This window comes from Drosophila obscura, unplaced genomic scaffold (assembly GCF_018151105.1).
Source record: "Drosophila obscura isolate BZ-5 IFL unplaced genomic scaffold, ASM1815110v1 contig_25, whole genome shotgun sequence".
Lineage (NCBI taxonomy): Eukaryota > Metazoa > Arthropoda > Insecta > Diptera > Drosophilidae > Drosophila > Drosophila obscura.
Window position 1 is genome coordinate 489,629 of NW_024542812.1, and position 15,953 is coordinate 505,581.

Sequence of the window (15,953 nt, forward strand, 5' to 3'; positions counted from 1 at the left end):
AAAACCAAAACAACAATGAAACAAATTACCAGTCACAATGAGGCGTAATTGGATACGATCGAGTTGAGTATGTGGCGGCTGATGCCTCTTCAGTCTGGTCTGGGATTCGGGATCTGATTTGTGGGATCTCGAACCTGACACTTGGACCCCTGACTGGGATTGGGGATTGGGTGTGGGGACTACCTGCAGGAGGGAAGGGACACAAATTGCAACCGAGTTCAAAGCTCCACTCCTAAATTATTGATCAGTTTTAAGTCTCCCCTTGTCTGCCCCTCGTAAAACCTAAAGGTGCTAAATAAAATAAACATTAATGTTTTGGTGGCCTTTCAGTTTTTACATCTCTCTTGTCGTTTGACCAAAAATAAAAACAAATGCATGAAATAAATTTATATAAAATGGAAAAATCGCATATTAATAAATTTCCAGCCTGACAAGTGTGAAGAAGAGAAATGTTTTTTTTTTTTAATATATATTTCACAATGATGACATCATGCCAATGGAATCTCAATCTTGTATAAACTTCCCCAGAAATCTCTAGCTCCGCTGGTTTTTATCTTTATTCGTATGGCTGGACCACAGAATTGTCGTTAAATAATTAACTTTAGGCGCCGTCTGCCGGCGACAAAGTTGTGTTCAATTTACGAGTAAAGTCGAGTAAATGGCCACAGTCCCAGTCCTGCCAATTGTCAGCTGTAAGCGGTAATATTTACTGGACACTCTCGTAAATTTCCCCGAAGGACGGATGCTACTTGGGGCGAGTGCAAGTGCGGTAAGAAGTGTGGGGTAAGGGGTGAGGTGTAGCGTACATTTTGTAAAATTAATTAATTGCATGCAAAACACCAAATTACGCATTGCTGGCGATTTAGTGCCCAGGGGCAGTCTCTCTTTGTATATCGCCAGCGAATAATTTAAAGTCCCGCCACAATTCCAGATTTCCATATCCCAAAGAGAGAGAGAGAGAGAGAACCTGTTGTTGCAGTTTCATTAGAATATATATTAAAACACACACGTACATTCCGGCAAGCGATTGATCCATCGATAAAGTGAGTAATCCATGATGTTTCTTAGGGTTCTACGACCTTTATGATTCACAATATCAAATCATCAGTTTCACTTCCTTACCATGATCAGGTATTTGAAATATTTCAATCAAGGTTCAATCAATCCCCAAGCCTACCGAAACCTTGTCTGGCAGCAGGCGTGTGGGCGTGGTCGCTTTCGATTTCTGACACACCGCCCCCCCAAACATTCTAGAGTTGACGGGCTATTGGCTTGGATCTACAGCGTCGTTATGAATGGTTTGGTCTGACTGCCCAAACCAACAGCCTGACAAGATGATTAATGAGTATCGAATACCCCAAACCGTTGACCGATCTCACAGCTCCACTGACAGACACTTATTGTTGTTATTAATGCTCATTAAGACAAATAAGCGCCTCATTGTTTTTGATGCGTTTTAAATTTGATTTAAACGACACTAATTACCTTTGATCCTATTGGGTTTGGTTTGGCTTGGCTGGGCATGGTGAAATTCCAAACCACGCCAATTAAGGTGACAAATCGAGCATCGATAAGTGACGTGAGGTGAAGCGGTTGAATGGCTTTCGAGGGAACAAAACGGTTCAAAGTTTTCTGTTTATTGCAGCAGCCAATTAATCAATGGAAAGCGGTTGGGTTGGACTATCCTCGAGGATTTCTTCCAGTTTCGATTACGAGTATCCTGCGGAACGAGCCGCAACCAGTTGTCCAACACTTTGGACTTTCCCCCGAAGTTGTTGTCTCCGTTTTGGCCAGTGGACGGGCAGTGCAATGCATTGGGTTGGGGCTCAGAAAGGTTAAAAGCAACCCGCTGTTGCCAATGCAAACGAGTTGCTCAGTTAGTCGCTTCTAGTATTTGATTTGATGGCTTGTTAGTATGCAAAGAGCTTCCACACGTACATTGACTCATCTGCCGCCGAATCAGCTCGGGTTCAGGCCCGCCCATTATTAATCCAATTGAACGATGCCATCTGGCACATAAACCTCGAGAGTTATTAGCCAAACGGCTATCGGGCTTGGAGACCCAAACTAAAATGGCCAGCGAGTGCATTGGGGTCGAATCAAACGTAATCAAGTAGCCGACATGAAAACACGCTTAACGCTGGCACTGACTCTGGCTCTGGCCACCATCAGCTGCTCCTGGGGCCAGGAACTGGAACGGGAACAGGAGCAGCAGCCGCCAGCGCTGCCCAAGCGGGGCCGCTATATTCCCGAGCTGCACGGAGCCACGGGCTGGTATAGGCCGGACGACAGCGGAAAGTATCGTCACGAGCACAAGCCCTACGATGGCGGCTACGGGGACCGGGGCGAGCCGTATTCCTCGGATCTGCACAGCATCTTCCGAAAGGCCGAGGAGCAGCTGGCCGCTAGTGTGCAGGAGGCCAACGGGAACTTCGCCCTCGGCCCCCGCGATCATCTGCGCTTCATGATCGACTTCAACTACAACGGCACGGGCTGGCAGATCATTCAGTTCCAATGGGTGCGCGACGGCGACGAGACCCATCCGGACACGAAGAAATACAGCTACATCAACGAGAATAAGCTGTGGGACACAGGCGTGGAGGCGGAAACGGCAGTGGCGGAGCAGCCGTATCACTACCAGCAGCCCGATGAGTGCCCAGAGGTGACCTGTGAGCCACCACCTGAGCAGGAGCAGCAACAGCAACAGCCACAGCCCGACGTTCAGCCTCAAACCAACATTAATTCCGAACAGGACGTAAGTATCAGCTGTCTATTCGCGGGCATTAATATTCTCCTACTAAGGCTTTGTGTGGTTCATTGACAGCCGGACAAGATCCATGAGACCATCAATGAAGTCCTGGAGTACATTCAACGGCGCATCCTGCCCACTCTGCGGTGAAAAATGGTTCGTGAATTGCAGTGCATTGTAGTGGGTGATAAATAAATAAATAAATGAATGTTTGATAGCTCAAATTGGATTATTTTTAAATCAGAATCGCTTGCGAAAACAATTCTCTATCCTTTTATTTTGGCTGCTAACTTTCTAGCCATTAAATAGGCAGGAAAAACTCTTATGGCACGTTGGTTTATTGGCGATTGCAATTCACATTTCGATTCAATAACTATTTCTTCTTTTTGGCGGCATTCGCCTCCAGGTAGGCCAGCAGCTTGGCCACATACGGCGGTGGCGGTGGGGCCGTGGGCAGGTGAGCAGCACTGGGCACAAAGCCATTGTCATCCGCGGTGTAGTCCACGCGGTAGAGTATCCCATCGTCGCCAGTGTACTCGTAGAAGCCCTTCGAGCGCAGGCCATCCTCCTTGGTCAGCTTCTCGATCCGTCCGCTCTCCTCGGCCAGAATGCCGTTCTCCGTCTCGTAGCTGGGGGAGAGTCAGAGGGTCACGGTCTTGGTCTTGGGTCTTGGGTTGCAGTATACTCACAGATAGTGGTAGCCATCCTGCTCGACATCATCCTCCAGTCGGATAATGGCCCAGCCATTGCCGCCTTCGCCTGTGCCTCGTCCCTTGGGCAAATTGGCAGTCACATCGACAACTGCTGGCGGCGGAGGAATGGTGGGTCGCGGCTTGGGTCTAGCGGTGGCTCCTGCTCCAGCCCCACCAGCTGCCCCGCCACCTGGTCGTGCCCCTGACGCCGATCCTGCTCCGCCACCTGCCCCAGCGCCACCTGCTCCACCGCCTGTGTTCTTGTCGCCCACATAACGGTTACGGTCTCCGGTATAAGCGCCACCAGCACGATCGTCATGCTCGTACTTGTTGTCCATGTGCACGTAGCGTCCATCGTTGCCGCCGGAATAGCGTCCGTCGCCACCACCGCGATAGCGTCCGTCGCTGGCGCCCGTGTAGCGTCCATCGTTGCCACCTTTGCCAACAGTTGCCCGCACAGCAGCTGGAGGAGGGCGATACCTGCCATCATTCTGGGCCAGGGCTCCAGCCACGCAGGCCAGCAGTAGGGCAATCTGCAACAGAAAGTCCGTTAGTTATCCGACGTTGCATCCGATCCGAGGGGAGCACTCAACCTACCGTTATACGCAGCCACATCGTGGAAGATGAGCAATGAGAAGCTGTGGCCCCAGGTGCCCGGCTTTATATCTTTCGCCGCAGCACCGCACTACGCCCACATGGAGAAGCTGCAGTCTAGCTACAGTCTTAGCATGCTGTAAGTGCCCACGGTCCAGCCTGGTGGGGTCTGGTCTGGGCCAAGTGTGCGATTGCTGCTGTGCTGTGCCTAATTGGCACCGATCCGACCGGTGGGTGACTTGATCAATTAAGCGTCGGGGTTTACGATGCGATTAGTTCGTAATTTGTTGGAAAGCAGCCGGCACAGCGGCAGTGCTGCACTTAATGGAGATTAATTGCCATGATTCTATCAGCCACCACCGAAAGGTTGGACCAAACGTTGACCTTTGCTTAAGGAGTAGCGTGAAGATACGATTTTGGACAGCTGGCTACCAGCTGTAGTTGTAGTTTTTCAGGGTTTCGCCTGAAAGTATGCTATGCAAATGTATGCCTATATCAATTAGCTGTAAGAAGCTGTCAAATCGGAAGGAATTGCATACTTTCGGGCTGGAGTACAAATTCTCTTGGAATGATTTTTATTAAATCCGGCAACTGCCAGTAACTAATTATTCTGGCCTTTAGATATTCCAATGAGTAAGTAACTGTTTTGAATATGCCCATAAAATACTTTGAACAGTTTCATTTAAATCAATTTATTCGAATTTCGATCGAAGCAACTTGTCCCCACGTTCGCTGGACGTGTGTCCAGATTTATTTTTCACAGAAGTGGGTAGCGGGCGTCTAGCCGCGTCGGTTGTTGAACCCACCAGACGGCTGCTCTTGTGGCGGCGGCGGCGCCGTTGCCAGGTAGGCGAGTGCCTTCTGAATCGCCGGTGGAATCGGTGGGGGCGTGGGCAGATGATCGCCCTGCGGCTGGAAGCCATTCTCATCAGCCAGATAGGTGATCCGAATGGGTATGCCCTCCGGCGAGGTGTAGGAGAAGGAGCCCTGCGCGACCTTTTGCAAATGGCACACAAGATGCAAATCCCAATTAGCTTGAGTTCATTTGGCAAATTAGCTGCCCCAGGGGCCGGCGCTGATCTCCAGCAAATGCCAAGCTGTCTGGGCACGATTCACCGGGCTGAACTCACCTGTCCCGCCTCGTCGGTGCCGGCGTTCTTGAGGTAGCCCTCCTCCTCGACATTGATGCCGTTGCCCGTCTCGTAGGAGTACTTGTAGGACCCATCGAAGTTCACCTCCTGCTCCTGCCTGATAATGGGTATGGGCTCTCCGGTCGGTCCTTGTGGCCTTGCCTGGGCCAGGCTCATCAGCAAGGCTGCCACAACGAGCAGCTGCAAGGGGAACGGAACCAACTGAGTGTCCACTCAACCAACAAAATCTGGTAGCAGCTTACTGTGTATTGCATTTTGTATGCTCTGATTTGTGATCTGATCCTTTGCGAGCGTCTGCTGTGGCCTGGCTTCGTTTGGGTACTGTGGCCAGCATGGGCAACCGTTTGCATATTTATACCCAAGCTCGATTCAGTGGCTCCAGCTTGGGGGACTCTCATTGTGGCTTGAACTTTACAGTTACCGCACACAGCCATAGACACAGACACAGACTGAGGGCAGCGGCAGGGGAGCAGCAGCACTGGGGCAAAAGATTTGCAGAACCAGCCCAAAGCTGGCAAGTCGGAAGCCTGGCCATTGGTTGCATCTGCCCATAGAGCACTGCCTCCACCCACAACTACATATGCAAGGCCCCGTCAAAGATGCCCCAACAGATTTGAAATTGTGTGTTGCTGCTGCAATTTGTCGAATCGAATGACTCGTAGACACGACACGTCCGCTGACGGACGACCTGTCGATGCCCCATACAGTAGGGTATAGAATGCTGAATATTCTTTTAAAATATTAATATACTCAGCTATCCTATGGCTATGCCCACTGTACCGTGCTGCCATTCGGGGGGCGTTGGTTTTTCGATCATTTTCGAGTCGTGTTGTACATGAAACCCGTCGTGGCCGGCTGCTTGTGGCATTCATAACTCCTCATCCTCACGCTGTCGTAGACAAGGACAGCACGTATCAATTTGTCAGCTTTGTCATTAGACATTTAACCCATGGCGTGGCATTCAGAGCCCGATTTTCGATGATCATTATGATGCACACAACTATGACGGCCACCTGACCATGATAAAGTCTGGCTCACTGGCTTACTGGCTCACTGGCTTGCTGGCTTGCTGGCTCACTGGCTGAATGGTGGTGCGAGTACCGCTTGACCTTTGGCGGAGGCGGTGGCAGATGCATCTCAATTGCCATCTCTCTGGTGGGCCTTTACGAATGGGCCAGAGCCAGATGCTCAACACACTTGAGCAAATATCAGCTAGCCCCAAAGAAGCCCCGCACCAGAGATGCTACGTGAGTTATGTAGATGAAAGAACTTCTGGGGGAGCTGGAATTGGGCTTAAGTATTCAAGTGTTGGATTGTTTGTTGTTTGTTTTGTTTATATTATTTGTTTTTATTGTGTTGGCTATTCAAATCATTTGCATCGGACTAATCGGCGGGCTGGGATCGTTGGTCGGCATGGCAGGTTCCTATCCGGTCTTCTTGTTGAACAGCAGCGACAAGAGCTGCTGCTTGAAGGGCTTGGCGGTTGTTGTTGTGAGGACGGTGGTGGGTGTTGTATATGTGGGCGACGTCGTGTAGGTGTAGGTGGTGGTGGTTGTGGGCGTTGTCGGTGTCGTCGGTGATGTCGGTGTCCCTGTCGTAGTCGTAGTTTGGCCACAGGCCAGCGACAGGACAGCAGCGAAGACAGCGAGGAATGCGAAGAACTTCATATTGTGGTATTTGCTTTGGCTTTGGCTTGGGCTTGGGCTTGGCTTTGTTGCTGCTGGAGTGCTGCTGGAAGGGCTGCTCAACTCGAAGTGTGTCTATCTGTGGGCCAGGGCACACTTTTTATACATAATCCCACCAACCAATTCCCGGCCCCTGGGCCGCCTGCAACGGCCCGCCCGGCCTATGTTTGCGCAAATGTTTCCATTTGTTCTTTGCTTTCCCATTCCATTTCCATTTCCCCGCCTCTGCTCCCCGGTTGTGTGTTTGTGTGTCTTGCGGCTGTCAAATGATGAAATGCATCACTTCCACTTCCACTCTACCACTCTACCCCCCCCCTGCCAAGTCATTGGACTGTGCCACACTCATGGTACATGGCAAGTAAGTAGCTACTTGTGACTTCAAAAAAAATATCTGCCTAATCTGTCGCTTAGCCTAATGCATTCCTTAGTATATATAACGGGCGTAGCTGCTCGGCCACTGCATGGAGAAGGTGTAGGCGGGCAGCGTGGCCAGGAACTGCTCGCTGAGGGCATCCCGCTCGACCCTGGGACCCACGTAGTGTCCGGAGACGCCAATCTCGAAAAGGGGCTCATCGAAGTTTTCATTGTCCTTCTGCAAGAGCATATCAGAATGAGGGAGGGGATAGCAATCGCTTCAGTATTATATGATGGCCAATACCAACCGATAGCTCCACGTCGAACTCAATGGGCGTGGTGTCTATGCCGTAGGTTATCTGGACTTGCAGCGGTGGCCTGAACTGGGCCGGATTGTCCAGCATGCCCTGAGCGAAGGACCAACGCAGCAGCTTCACTCCACTCCGGGGCTTGAAGAAGAGTCCCATGTTGGGGGGGCCCGACAGCCGGAATTCTAGGCGTGCCTGATCGCCCCCGGCCAGCACCGTCTTGTTGCGCAGCTCCAGCACAGTGGGGTATGGCAGCTCCACCAGCTGTTGCCGTGGCAGCCAACGCGCCTCTTTGCGCGCGGAGCACCAGCGGTAGCAGGGAATGCCGCACATCAGCTCCGAGTCGCAGTCCTCGCCCAGCCGGACGAGCCCCGTGAGGTCCATTGTGTCGCGGAGCGGCGCGTCCTTGTTCCTGTCCAGCATGTGCAGATAGTAGCCGCTGTTCTCCGCACTCATGGATCCATCGTGCTCGAAGAATCGGCGGTGCACTTGCTACTCATCCGAGTGGATACAGCATTCAGTTTCGGTGGCATTAACTGGGCAAACATTATTCGACTCACCATCATATCGACGCGCATCACATTGGTCTTGGGGCGGTAGGGAAAGCCGACACTGGAAACGGAGATCATGCAGAAGACGAACATGGCCAGCGCCAAGCCGCCCAGCATGCTCTTGGGTCGCCGGAACATATTTATGAGGGGAGCCTGCTCATACACACAAGTTACAATTAGTTATAGAGGATGGGGCTGCTTCCTTACCGCAAAAGACAGCGAGAGGACCGTGCCACAGGCACACAGAACGGCTATGATGGTGTCCGGATTGGTTGTGACGCCAAATCGCCCCACCATCGGTATGAATATGACGATGAATGTGTGGAACAGATAGGCATGGTAGAGGAACGGCATCACCTGGCTGGCTCCGAGCAACAAGGACCAGTAGTAGCCTGGAAATAAAGACTTGCTCAGCCTCAATCGACAGGAGACAACCAGCCTTACCTCGGCAATGCAGACGTGTCAGCAGATTGATGATCAGAGCTCCCACATAGAACACGATGGAAATGAGGAACAGGTAGGCACTGCGGATGCTCAGAGCCGTCAACACTAGACACAGAACTGCCAAGAGGACGCAGTAGGCGTGCCCCACGATCTGCAAGTGGTAGGCATGCGGAATCTTCTCCTGCAAGAGTCAATAATCATGATCAGCTGAGTATCTGGACTGTCTGGGTGCGGCACTACTCACACTTGGCCGAAGCGTCAGATAGAGGGTCAGCGGCAGAGTAAGACCGATGATCGAGGGGCAGATGAAGAGGCCGATGACCAGCCAACTGTTGCTGAAGTAAGTCAGGGTGCGGTCTCCGGCATCGTAGAAGACGCACATGAGCAGGGGCAGGGCCAGAGCCAGCGCCACACCGGCCAGTGCCAACAGGAACTGCACGCCGAATGCGCCGGCAAAGGTGCCAACGGGCTGACCCGACACCTTGCGCATGCGCCACAGGGAGAGGCAGACGAGCACCATGGCCCCGATCGAGAAGGAGATGTTCAGGGCCACGCCCGTCGACTCCTTGTAGTACACAAAGAACAGGCCAATAAAGTCGAAGAACACCGAATGGCCCTCGGAGTACGCCTGGAAAGAGAGCAGGTGCGCCTGTTAAGAGTGTCCCAGGCCACGCGCCGCTGGCAGAGTTTACCTGCGTGTCATACATCTCGTGTGCATTGGCGATACTCTGCACGAGGGCCAGGACATTGTCCCCAGTGCTCTGCATGGCATCGCCAGATATGACAGTGTAGCGATCGAATTCCGTGTGGTAAACAAAGCCATTGTAAATGCCAGCCATGTCCAGGCCTAGTAGCAGAGATTTCATAAGCTAAATTTCATACAGAAGCTTAGCCACTTACCCGGCACCACTCCAAAGTCACGGAAGATCCGAAAGTCCGTGTCCGAAGGTATGAGGCCAGCTTGGAACAGCTCCTCGCCCGTCGTTGTGGCGAACGGGTGCGGCACACTCTTTTTGTAATGCTGTGGCGAGGTGTTTGTCAAGGTGTTTGAAAGTCGATTAGAGATTAGATAAAAGGCTAGCTGGCCAGACAGGCCATATCGATATCGCTCATATCGATGCAATAGAACAACGCAAGTCGAGTGGTGGCCAGCGGCAAGTTACTTACTTCCATCAGCCAGGGGTGATTGGGACCGCCCTGGAAGAGCAGCTCGCGACCGCCCGAACCGTCCAAATTGATTAGCGCTCTGGGAACGAAAGGGGGTTTTAGGTCTCAGCAGTCTGTGGCCGCAGTCGTGGCCATTGGCGATTCACTTACTTGCAATTGGCGGACCACCGGTGCTGTGTGATGAAGCCATGGGAGCCCAGCATTGGCTGTTCCTCGCCCCCATTGAACAGGAAGACAATGGGATGCAGAAACAGATTATCGGATATGGCCATCTGGCGGAGCACCTCCAGCATTACAGCCACCATGTAGGCATCGTCACCGGCACCTGAGCCGCGAGGAATGATTGTCAGGGTTTGTGTGGCGTTCTCTTATGTACTGATTATGTGCTGCACTTACCCGGCGCTCCTGGCTTGGTGTCGTAGTGACTGTTGAGCAGCAAATAGGAGCTGCTGTTGGAGGTCCTCGTGCTCAGTTTGACGACCACATTCTGCACCCCTTGGTAGTGGTTGACCAGGCCGTTGTGCAGATAGGAGCCCGAGGCACGCTGCACTTCCCATTCCATAGCGAAGAGGTCGTCGCGCATTGCCGAGCGAACTTTTGCAATCTCCCCGAGCATGTATTCCACTATTGTCACCTCATTCACATGGTCGCCCACGACGCGTGGCCCCATCTGGCTGATGGGCAGCACTATGGCCATGGCACGCTCGGCCACGAATTTCCCCGGACTCTCCGACTCCTCCCTAATCTTCAGGCCGATGGGCAGCGACTGGAAGAGTGGTATGACCACGGCGAAGAACAGGCCCACCCAGAAGAGCAGGTAGGTGGGGCCATAATACCAGGGCAGCTGCTTGGTCGCCCTTTCATTCTCCTCCAGCTCAATGATCAGGTTGGCGGAGGCCGAGCTGGTTGCCAGAACACTCTGCAGAAAGCGGAAAATAATAAATTACTCATTCCGGGAAATGTCTTGAAGCCCACACCGATACCTTGTCAGCCCTTGGAGCGCCCATTGCTGCCTGTGGCCAGAGTACGACTGACCACGGTCTGGTCTGCCATCGCCATCGCCATCGCCATCCCAGTTTAAAATTGTATTTTACTATTTTTATGGTGGTACGAGCTTGGTATCGGCAGCATAGTATAAAGATATTCGATATTTATGGCCCAGTGGCGGGAGTTTCTTTTTTGTTCACAATTACCAATCAACATACATCAAATCTATACTACATACATACATATGTATGTATGTATATTAGCTTCGGTTCGCAGAAAAGTTGTACATATGTAGATGGATTGCAAAGCGTCCAAATGTGACGAGGTTTGTGAGAGGCCTTGGCAAACCGATTAGGGCAAATCATGACGCACTTAATAAGCGGATTTATGGATTTATTGTGTCGCATCTGAACGGCGGCGATCAATTAGTAATCGTCTACAGGTCAGTTTCCGTTCTATTATAATAATCGTACGTCAAGTATGTATATATAAAGAAAGTACCTGAACTTGAAATATTTACACTTGGATTGAAAAACGAATAACCAGCAAAGGATTTGCTACGACAGGGAAAATTATCGCTCACATTTTGATGGGCATATGAAAATATTTGATTTAAATATATATATTTTAACATATTTATATTTAAAAATTTAATTCCATTAAATTTGATTTAAATATATATTTTATATTTAAAAATTTAATTCGATTAAATTTGATTTAAATATATATATTTTATATTATACAAATTTAATTCCATTAAATATGATTTAAATATATATTTCATATTTAAAATTTATTCCTTTTAAAAATTCAATTCGATTAAATTTGATTTAAATATATGTTTTATATTTACAAATTTAATTTAGTTAAATGAAATATTTTCATACATTTCCTATAAAATTAATATGTTATATTTTTAATTTTTAAAAAGTTTTTTAATACATATTAAATTCTATTTAATTTCACTATTTTTTTGCTTGAAAACCGAATATTTAATTTAATTTAAATACGGGTGTCTTTCTCTTTTACCATGCCACATTTCGCTCAGTGTAGTAGCTCTACACAGAGTTTTCTCAGAATATATATCGCTCATAGGAGGTCGGCCATTCCATGGGATGGGCAAAATCGGGCAGATCATCCATGAACTTTTGACTGGCCGCGTCCCGCTTGTTGAGGTGGCTCATGTAGTGGCCGGCGATGGCCAGCTCGAGCAGCGGCACCTCAAAGTTGGCATCGTCCTTCTGCAAGCATGTGGCAAAGGGAAGATTAGATAAAGTCCCCCCACAGGTGGGAGCGTGTTGCAATACTAACCCTCAGCTCGAAGAAGAATTCGACTGGGGAGTCGTCGCTGCCGTAGCCAAAGAAGATGTGGTATGGCGGCTTGTAGATGGCCGGGTTGTCCAGCATGCCCATCAGGAAGGACCACTTGAGGATCTTCACACCAGCAAGCGGCTGCACGAAGAAACTCATCCGGGGCGGACCCGACACCTTGAAGTCGTAGCGAACGCGCGTATCGAACTCCCCCACCAGCACCGTCTTGTTGAGCAGCTCCAGGACGGTGGGGCTGGGCAGTTCGACGGGCTCATCGCGGGGCAGCCAGCGGGCATCTTCCACGGCGGCACACCAGCGATGGTTGAAGCAGGGCATGCCGCACTTCATCTCCTTCTTGCATTCCTCGTCGAGGCGCGTGAACCCCGTGAGGTTGATCCTGTCACGCAGCGGCTCCTCCAGGCGTCTGTCCTGCAGGTCAAAGTAGTAGCCGCTGTCCTCCAGGCTAAGCGATCCGTCGTACGCATAGAACTTTCGATGCACCTCCTGTAAGGATTGAAATGGGAGCAGCTCAGTTGGGGGCTTCAACGATGCGACGCGTCCTCAGCCGCCGACTCACCAGAAAGTGCAGACGCATCACATTTGTCTTGGCCCGATAGGGAAATCCAACCTCTGAGACGGAGATCATGCAGAATATGAACATGACCAGCGCCAGGCCGCCTATCATGCTCTTGGGTCTGCGGAACAGGTTAATCAGTGGCGCCTGGAAAGAGCTTCAACGCTGTCTATAATGCCCACAGGAAGCCATCACTTGCTTACCACGAAAATCATCGACAGGATGGTGCCCAGGGCACACAAGAGTGAAATCAACATGTCCGGGTTCGTCTCCATGCCCTTGCGACTGGTCATGGGTATGGTGATGACCAGGAAGCCGTGGAACAGGTAGGTGAAGTACAGGTACGGCAGTATCTGGCAGGCGCCCAGCACCAGGGACCAAAGGTAGCCTGCGTGAGTGAAGCGAAATGCATTAGGTAAGGTAGGCCAAAGGGATAGCCCCTCCTCCGATCACGGATTACCTCGATCGTGGAGACGACTCAGCAGGTTGATAATGAGAGCGCACACGTAGAAGAAGATGCAGATCAGGAAAAGGTAGGCAGTGCGAATGCCAGCCACCGTCAGTAGGATGCAAATCACGGCCAAGAAGACGCAATAGGCGTGTCCCGCGATCTGCAGGTGATAGGTGTGCGGAATCTTCTCCTGCCAAAGAAAAGGAACACGTTAAGTAACAGAATGGACAACATATGTGCCGCTCCACTTACGCTTGGCCGAAGCGACAGGTAGAGAGTCATCGGCAGCACGAGGCCGATCAGGGAGGGGCAGATGAAGATGCCAATGACCAGCCAACTGTTGGCAAAGTAAGTCATGGTGCGATCGCCAGCATCGTAGAACACGGACATGAGCAGGGGCAAGCCCAGGGCTAGGAGGAATCCCAGAATGGACAGCAGGAACATAATGCCAAAGGCGCCGGCATAGGTGCCAATGGTTTGGTCCGACACCCTGGCCATGCGCCACAGCGAGAGGCAGACAAGAATGATGGCCGCCAGGGAGAAGCAAATGTTGAGTGCCACGCCCGTCGCCTCCTTGTAGTAGACAAAGAAGAGGCCCAGATAGTCGTAGAACACCGAATGGCCTTCAGAGTGTGCCTGAGAAAATAGGTGTGAGAAAAAAGTGTGCTCAGTAATACCTTTACAAAGAGGTATATCACCTCTACTTACCTCAGTGTCGTACATTTCCTCAGCATTGGAGATGCTCTGCACCAGGGCCAGCACATTGTCGCCAGTGTTCTGCAGCGAGTCTCTGGATACACAACTGAAGCGATCGAATTTGGTGTGGTATACGAATCCATTGTAGCAGCCCGCCATATCCAGACCTGGAGAAGACACAGTTACAGGTCAGTCGCTTGTGTGAGTACCAGTCGGGGAAACGAAACCCACCTGGCACCGGCCCAAAGTTATGGAACATGCGAAAATCTGTGTCCGAGGGTATGAGATCCGCCTGAAAGACCTCCTCGGCCATGGTGGTGGCAAACGGATGCTTGGCACTCTTTTTGTAGTGCTGGAATAAAAAAAAAAAAAGGTCGCGATTTTCATTAGATAAGCGAGCAGATTGGGGGCGGGGGCAGGGGCAGGGTGCCATAAAGTGCAGATTAGATACACAGAGACACGGGGAAGGTGGAAGGCCTGCTAAGCAGTTGGCCAAGCACCAATTTAGATAATATTCACGATATCGACTTGCCTTCATTAGCCATGGATGGTTGGGACCACCCTGGAAGAGGATCTCGCGACCCCCACAGCCAGCAGAGTCCAAGTTGATGAGAGCCCTGAGAGAAGATGGAAAGTGGCGCATGTAGAGAGGATATGCAGTCCGAGCTGTGGCTGCTTCCACTTACTTGCAGTTGGCTGCCCACTTGTGCTGGGAGATGAATCCATGCGAGCCATGAAACGGCTGCTCCTCGGCTCCATTGAAGAGAAAGACGATGGGATGTAGGAAGGGGTCGTCAGATATGGCCATCAGGCGAAGCACCTCCAGCATGGTCACCACCATGAACTCGGCATCGCCCGTGCCTGCAGGACACAAGAGGGAGGAGGGAGGAGTGGGAGTCTCACAAATCGAGCGGGAAGGACTCTCAAAGGGGTGTTTGCTTACCCACACTGCTGGGCTTGGAATCGTAGTGGCTGTTCACCAGCAGGTAGGATGTGCTGTTGGAGCCCTTGGCGCTCAGCCGGACGACCACATTCTGGATGCCCTGGTACATGTTTATCATCTGCCAGTGGAGAAAGGCGCCCTGGGCTCGCTGCACATCCACTTCCAGCTCATAGAGGTCCTGCCGCATCTCCTGTCGCACCTTTTCTATCTCCTCGAGCAGAAACTGCACCATTAGCACCTCGGTCACATAATCGCCAGCGATTTTTGGACCCATCAGATCGATTTTTAGCAGAACACTCTCCGCCCGCTGTGCCACAAATGTGCCTGCCTGGGCGGACTCCTCCTCCAGCTTGACGCCCGTGGGCAGGAGGTTGAAGAGTGGATAGACGACGGCGAAGAAGAGCCCCACCCAGAACAGCAGATACACGGGCGCATAGTACCAGGGCAGCGGCTTGGGTGTTCGATCCTTCACCTGCAGGTGGATTCGCGTGTCTGTGTCTTCGCCCTCCTGCGTATCCGTCATCAGCTGCATGGTGCTCTTAAATCCGTTCGTTGAATCCGGGTACTCTGCAGCGCCTTCCACCGTGTTTTCCGTACTGTTGGCTCCCATGTTGCCTGCACTTCCCTGCCTGCTGCCTGCTGCCTGCTGCCTGCTGTCTGCACCAAATCACGTCGAAAAGCGACGCACGACTGAGCAAACTTCTTGGAAATGTTCTCTTTTATCAGATTGGATATGCTGCTATCTGCAGGCGAGATCGTGTGGTATCCCATAGCCACGGCCCATGGAACACACGCCCCAGCTTACCCAGTGCTTCAGTGCTTCAGTGTGCGAGTGATTTACGATCCATTGAGGGCCAAAGTCGCCTCTCGGCTCAATCTTAATAAGGTGAAGTTATTGATTTATTGGTTCATTGCACAGCAATGCAGATATACGCAAGATACCGATCTTATCGAGTGAAAGTCTCTGAGTTTCTCCAGTTGCTTTTTCTGCGGTTCTGCGGTATGTACTATATACATATATCGGTTTTATAGTCCTTAAATCAAATGGCATATAAAGATAACATTTATAATCAGATCAGTGTGTGTGTGTGTGTGTGTGTGTGTGCTGATAGCCAAAAGGTAGCTTCAGGCAGGAAAGTTTTTGAATTAAAATTCTAACGAATGCGAAGTTCTTTTTATCAGATCTGATTTGCTGGGCTGAGTACGGAGTACCGAGTACCGAGTACCGTGTGCCGTACACGTGCACCCCCCCTGACCGATATTTATGGCACGGCACACGAGCATATAGATTTTATA

At 51.0% G+C, this 15,953-nt stretch overlaps 6 protein-coding genes across 6 annotated transcripts; 1 reads left to right on the forward strand and 5 right to left on the reverse strand.

Moving 5' to 3' along the window:
- Positions 1 to 2,106: 2,106 nt before the first annotated feature.
- LOC111077670 lies at positions 2,107 to 3,011 on the forward strand. Its single transcript, XM_022372030.2, has 2 exons — positions 2,107 to 2,755; positions 2,825 to 3,011. The coding sequence occupies exons 1-2, from the start codon at positions 2,123 to 2,125 to the stop codon at positions 2,897 to 2,899; spliced, it is 708 nt and encodes a 235-aa protein (XP_022227722.2). The 5' UTR covers positions 2,107 to 2,122; the 3' UTR covers positions 2,900 to 3,011.
- Positions 3,012 to 3,069: 58 nt separating this feature from the next.
- LOC111077706 (larval cuticle protein LCP-30) lies at positions 3,070 to 4,146 on the reverse strand. Its single transcript, XM_022372078.2, has 3 exons — positions 4,039 to 4,146; positions 3,439 to 3,974; positions 3,070 to 3,378 (listed from the first exon to the last, which is right to left on the reverse strand). Exons 1-3 carry the CDS (start codon positions 4,054 to 4,056, stop codon positions 3,123 to 3,125), a joined length of 810 nt encoding a protein of 269 aa, XP_022227770.2. The 5' UTR covers positions 4,057 to 4,146; the 3' UTR covers positions 3,070 to 3,122.
- Positions 4,147 to 4,806: 660 nt separating this feature from the next.
- Positions 4,807 to 5,497, reverse strand: LOC111077686 (endocuticle structural glycoprotein ABD-4). The gene is made up of 3 exons (XM_022372054.2): positions 5,429 to 5,497; positions 5,166 to 5,366; positions 4,807 to 5,031 (listed from the first exon to the last, which is right to left on the reverse strand). Exons 1-3 carry the CDS (start codon positions 5,438 to 5,440, stop codon positions 4,816 to 4,818), a joined length of 429 nt encoding a protein of 142 aa, XP_022227746.2. The 5' UTR covers positions 5,441 to 5,497; the 3' UTR covers positions 4,807 to 4,815.
- Positions 5,498 to 6,507: 1,010 nt separating this feature from the next.
- Positions 6,508 to 7,093, reverse strand: LOC111077673 (integumentary mucin C.1). The gene has a single exon (XM_022372033.2). It carries the CDS (start codon positions 6,851 to 6,853, stop codon positions 6,611 to 6,613), a length of 243 nt encoding a protein of 80 aa, XP_022227725.1. The 5' UTR covers positions 6,854 to 7,093; the 3' UTR covers positions 6,508 to 6,610.
- Positions 7,094 to 7,225: 132 nt separating this feature from the next.
- On the reverse strand, positions 7,226 to 10,740 carry LOC111077672 (endoplasmic reticulum metallopeptidase 1). The gene is made up of 12 exons (XM_022372032.2): positions 10,679 to 10,740; positions 10,092 to 10,614; positions 9,846 to 10,020; positions 9,696 to 9,774; positions 9,429 to 9,549; positions 9,221 to 9,375; positions 8,773 to 9,156; positions 8,529 to 8,709; positions 8,292 to 8,476; positions 8,094 to 8,237; positions 7,534 to 8,025; positions 7,226 to 7,463 (listed from the first exon to the last, which is right to left on the reverse strand). Exons 1-12 carry the CDS (start codon positions 10,700 to 10,702, stop codon positions 7,296 to 7,298), a joined length of 2,631 nt encoding a protein of 876 aa, XP_022227724.2. The 5' UTR covers positions 10,703 to 10,740; the 3' UTR covers positions 7,226 to 7,295.
- Positions 10,741 to 11,629: 889 nt separating this feature from the next.
- On the reverse strand, positions 11,630 to 15,335 carry LOC111077668 (endoplasmic reticulum metallopeptidase 1). Its single transcript, XM_022372029.2, has 11 exons — positions 14,658 to 15,335; positions 14,401 to 14,575; positions 14,247 to 14,331; positions 13,946 to 14,066; positions 13,727 to 13,881; positions 13,271 to 13,654; positions 13,028 to 13,208; positions 12,771 to 12,955; positions 12,571 to 12,714; positions 11,994 to 12,497; positions 11,630 to 11,923 (listed from the first exon to the last, which is right to left on the reverse strand). The coding sequence occupies exons 1-11, from the start codon at positions 15,265 to 15,267 to the stop codon at positions 11,756 to 11,758; spliced, it is 2,712 nt and encodes a 903-aa protein (XP_022227721.2). The 5' UTR covers positions 15,268 to 15,335; the 3' UTR covers positions 11,630 to 11,755.
- Positions 15,336 to 15,953: the final 618 nt, after the last annotated feature.

Excerpts from the sequence above, each read along its gene's own strand:
- LOC111077706 (XM_022372078.2), bottom strand. Across the intron at positions 3,379-3,438 it reads CAGGATGGCTACCACTATCT|CTACGAGACGGAGAACGGCA; the intron begins GTGAGTATACTG and ends ACTCTCCCCCAG.
- LOC111077686 (XM_022372054.2), bottom strand. Across the intron at positions 5,032-5,165 it reads GCACCGACGAGGCGGGACAG|GTCGCGCAGGGCTCCTTCTC; the intron begins GTGAGTTCAGCC and ends CATTTGCAAAAG.
- LOC111077672 (XM_022372032.2), bottom strand. The coding sequence starts at position 10,702 with ATGGGCGCTCCAAGGGCTGACAAG. Across the intron at positions 9,775-9,845 it reads CGGTGGTCCGCCAATTGCAA|AGCGCTAATCAATTTGGACG; the intron begins GTAAGTGAATCG and ends TTTCGTTCCCAG. Across the intron at positions 8,477-8,528 it reads GACACGTCTGCATTGCCGAG|GCTACTACTGGTCCTTGTTG; the intron begins GTAAGGCTGGTT and ends CTTTATTTCCAG.
- LOC111077673 (XM_022372033.2), bottom strand. The coding sequence starts at position 6,853 with ATGAAGTTCTTCGCATTCCTCGCTGTCTTCGCTGCTGTCCTGTCGCTG.
- LOC111077670 (XM_022372030.2), top strand. The coding sequence starts at position 2,123 with ATGAAAACACGCTTAACGCTGGCACTGACTCTGGCTCTGGCCACCATC. Across the intron at positions 2,756-2,824 it reads ACATTAATTCCGAACAGGAC|CCGGACAAGATCCATGAGAC; the intron begins GTAAGTATCAGC and ends GTTCATTGACAG.
- LOC111077668 (XM_022372029.2), bottom strand. The coding sequence starts at position 15,267 with ATGGGAGCCAACAGTACGGAAAACACGGTGGAAGGCGCTGCAGAGTAC. Across the intron at positions 14,576-14,657 it reads TTCCAAGCCCAGCAGTGTGG|GCACGGGCGATGCCGAGTTC; the intron begins GTAAGCAAACAC and ends TGTGTCCTGCAG. Across the intron at positions 13,655-13,726 it reads AGGAAATGTACGACACTGAG|GCACACTCTGAAGGCCATTC; the intron begins GTAAGTAGAGGT and ends CTATTTTCTCAG.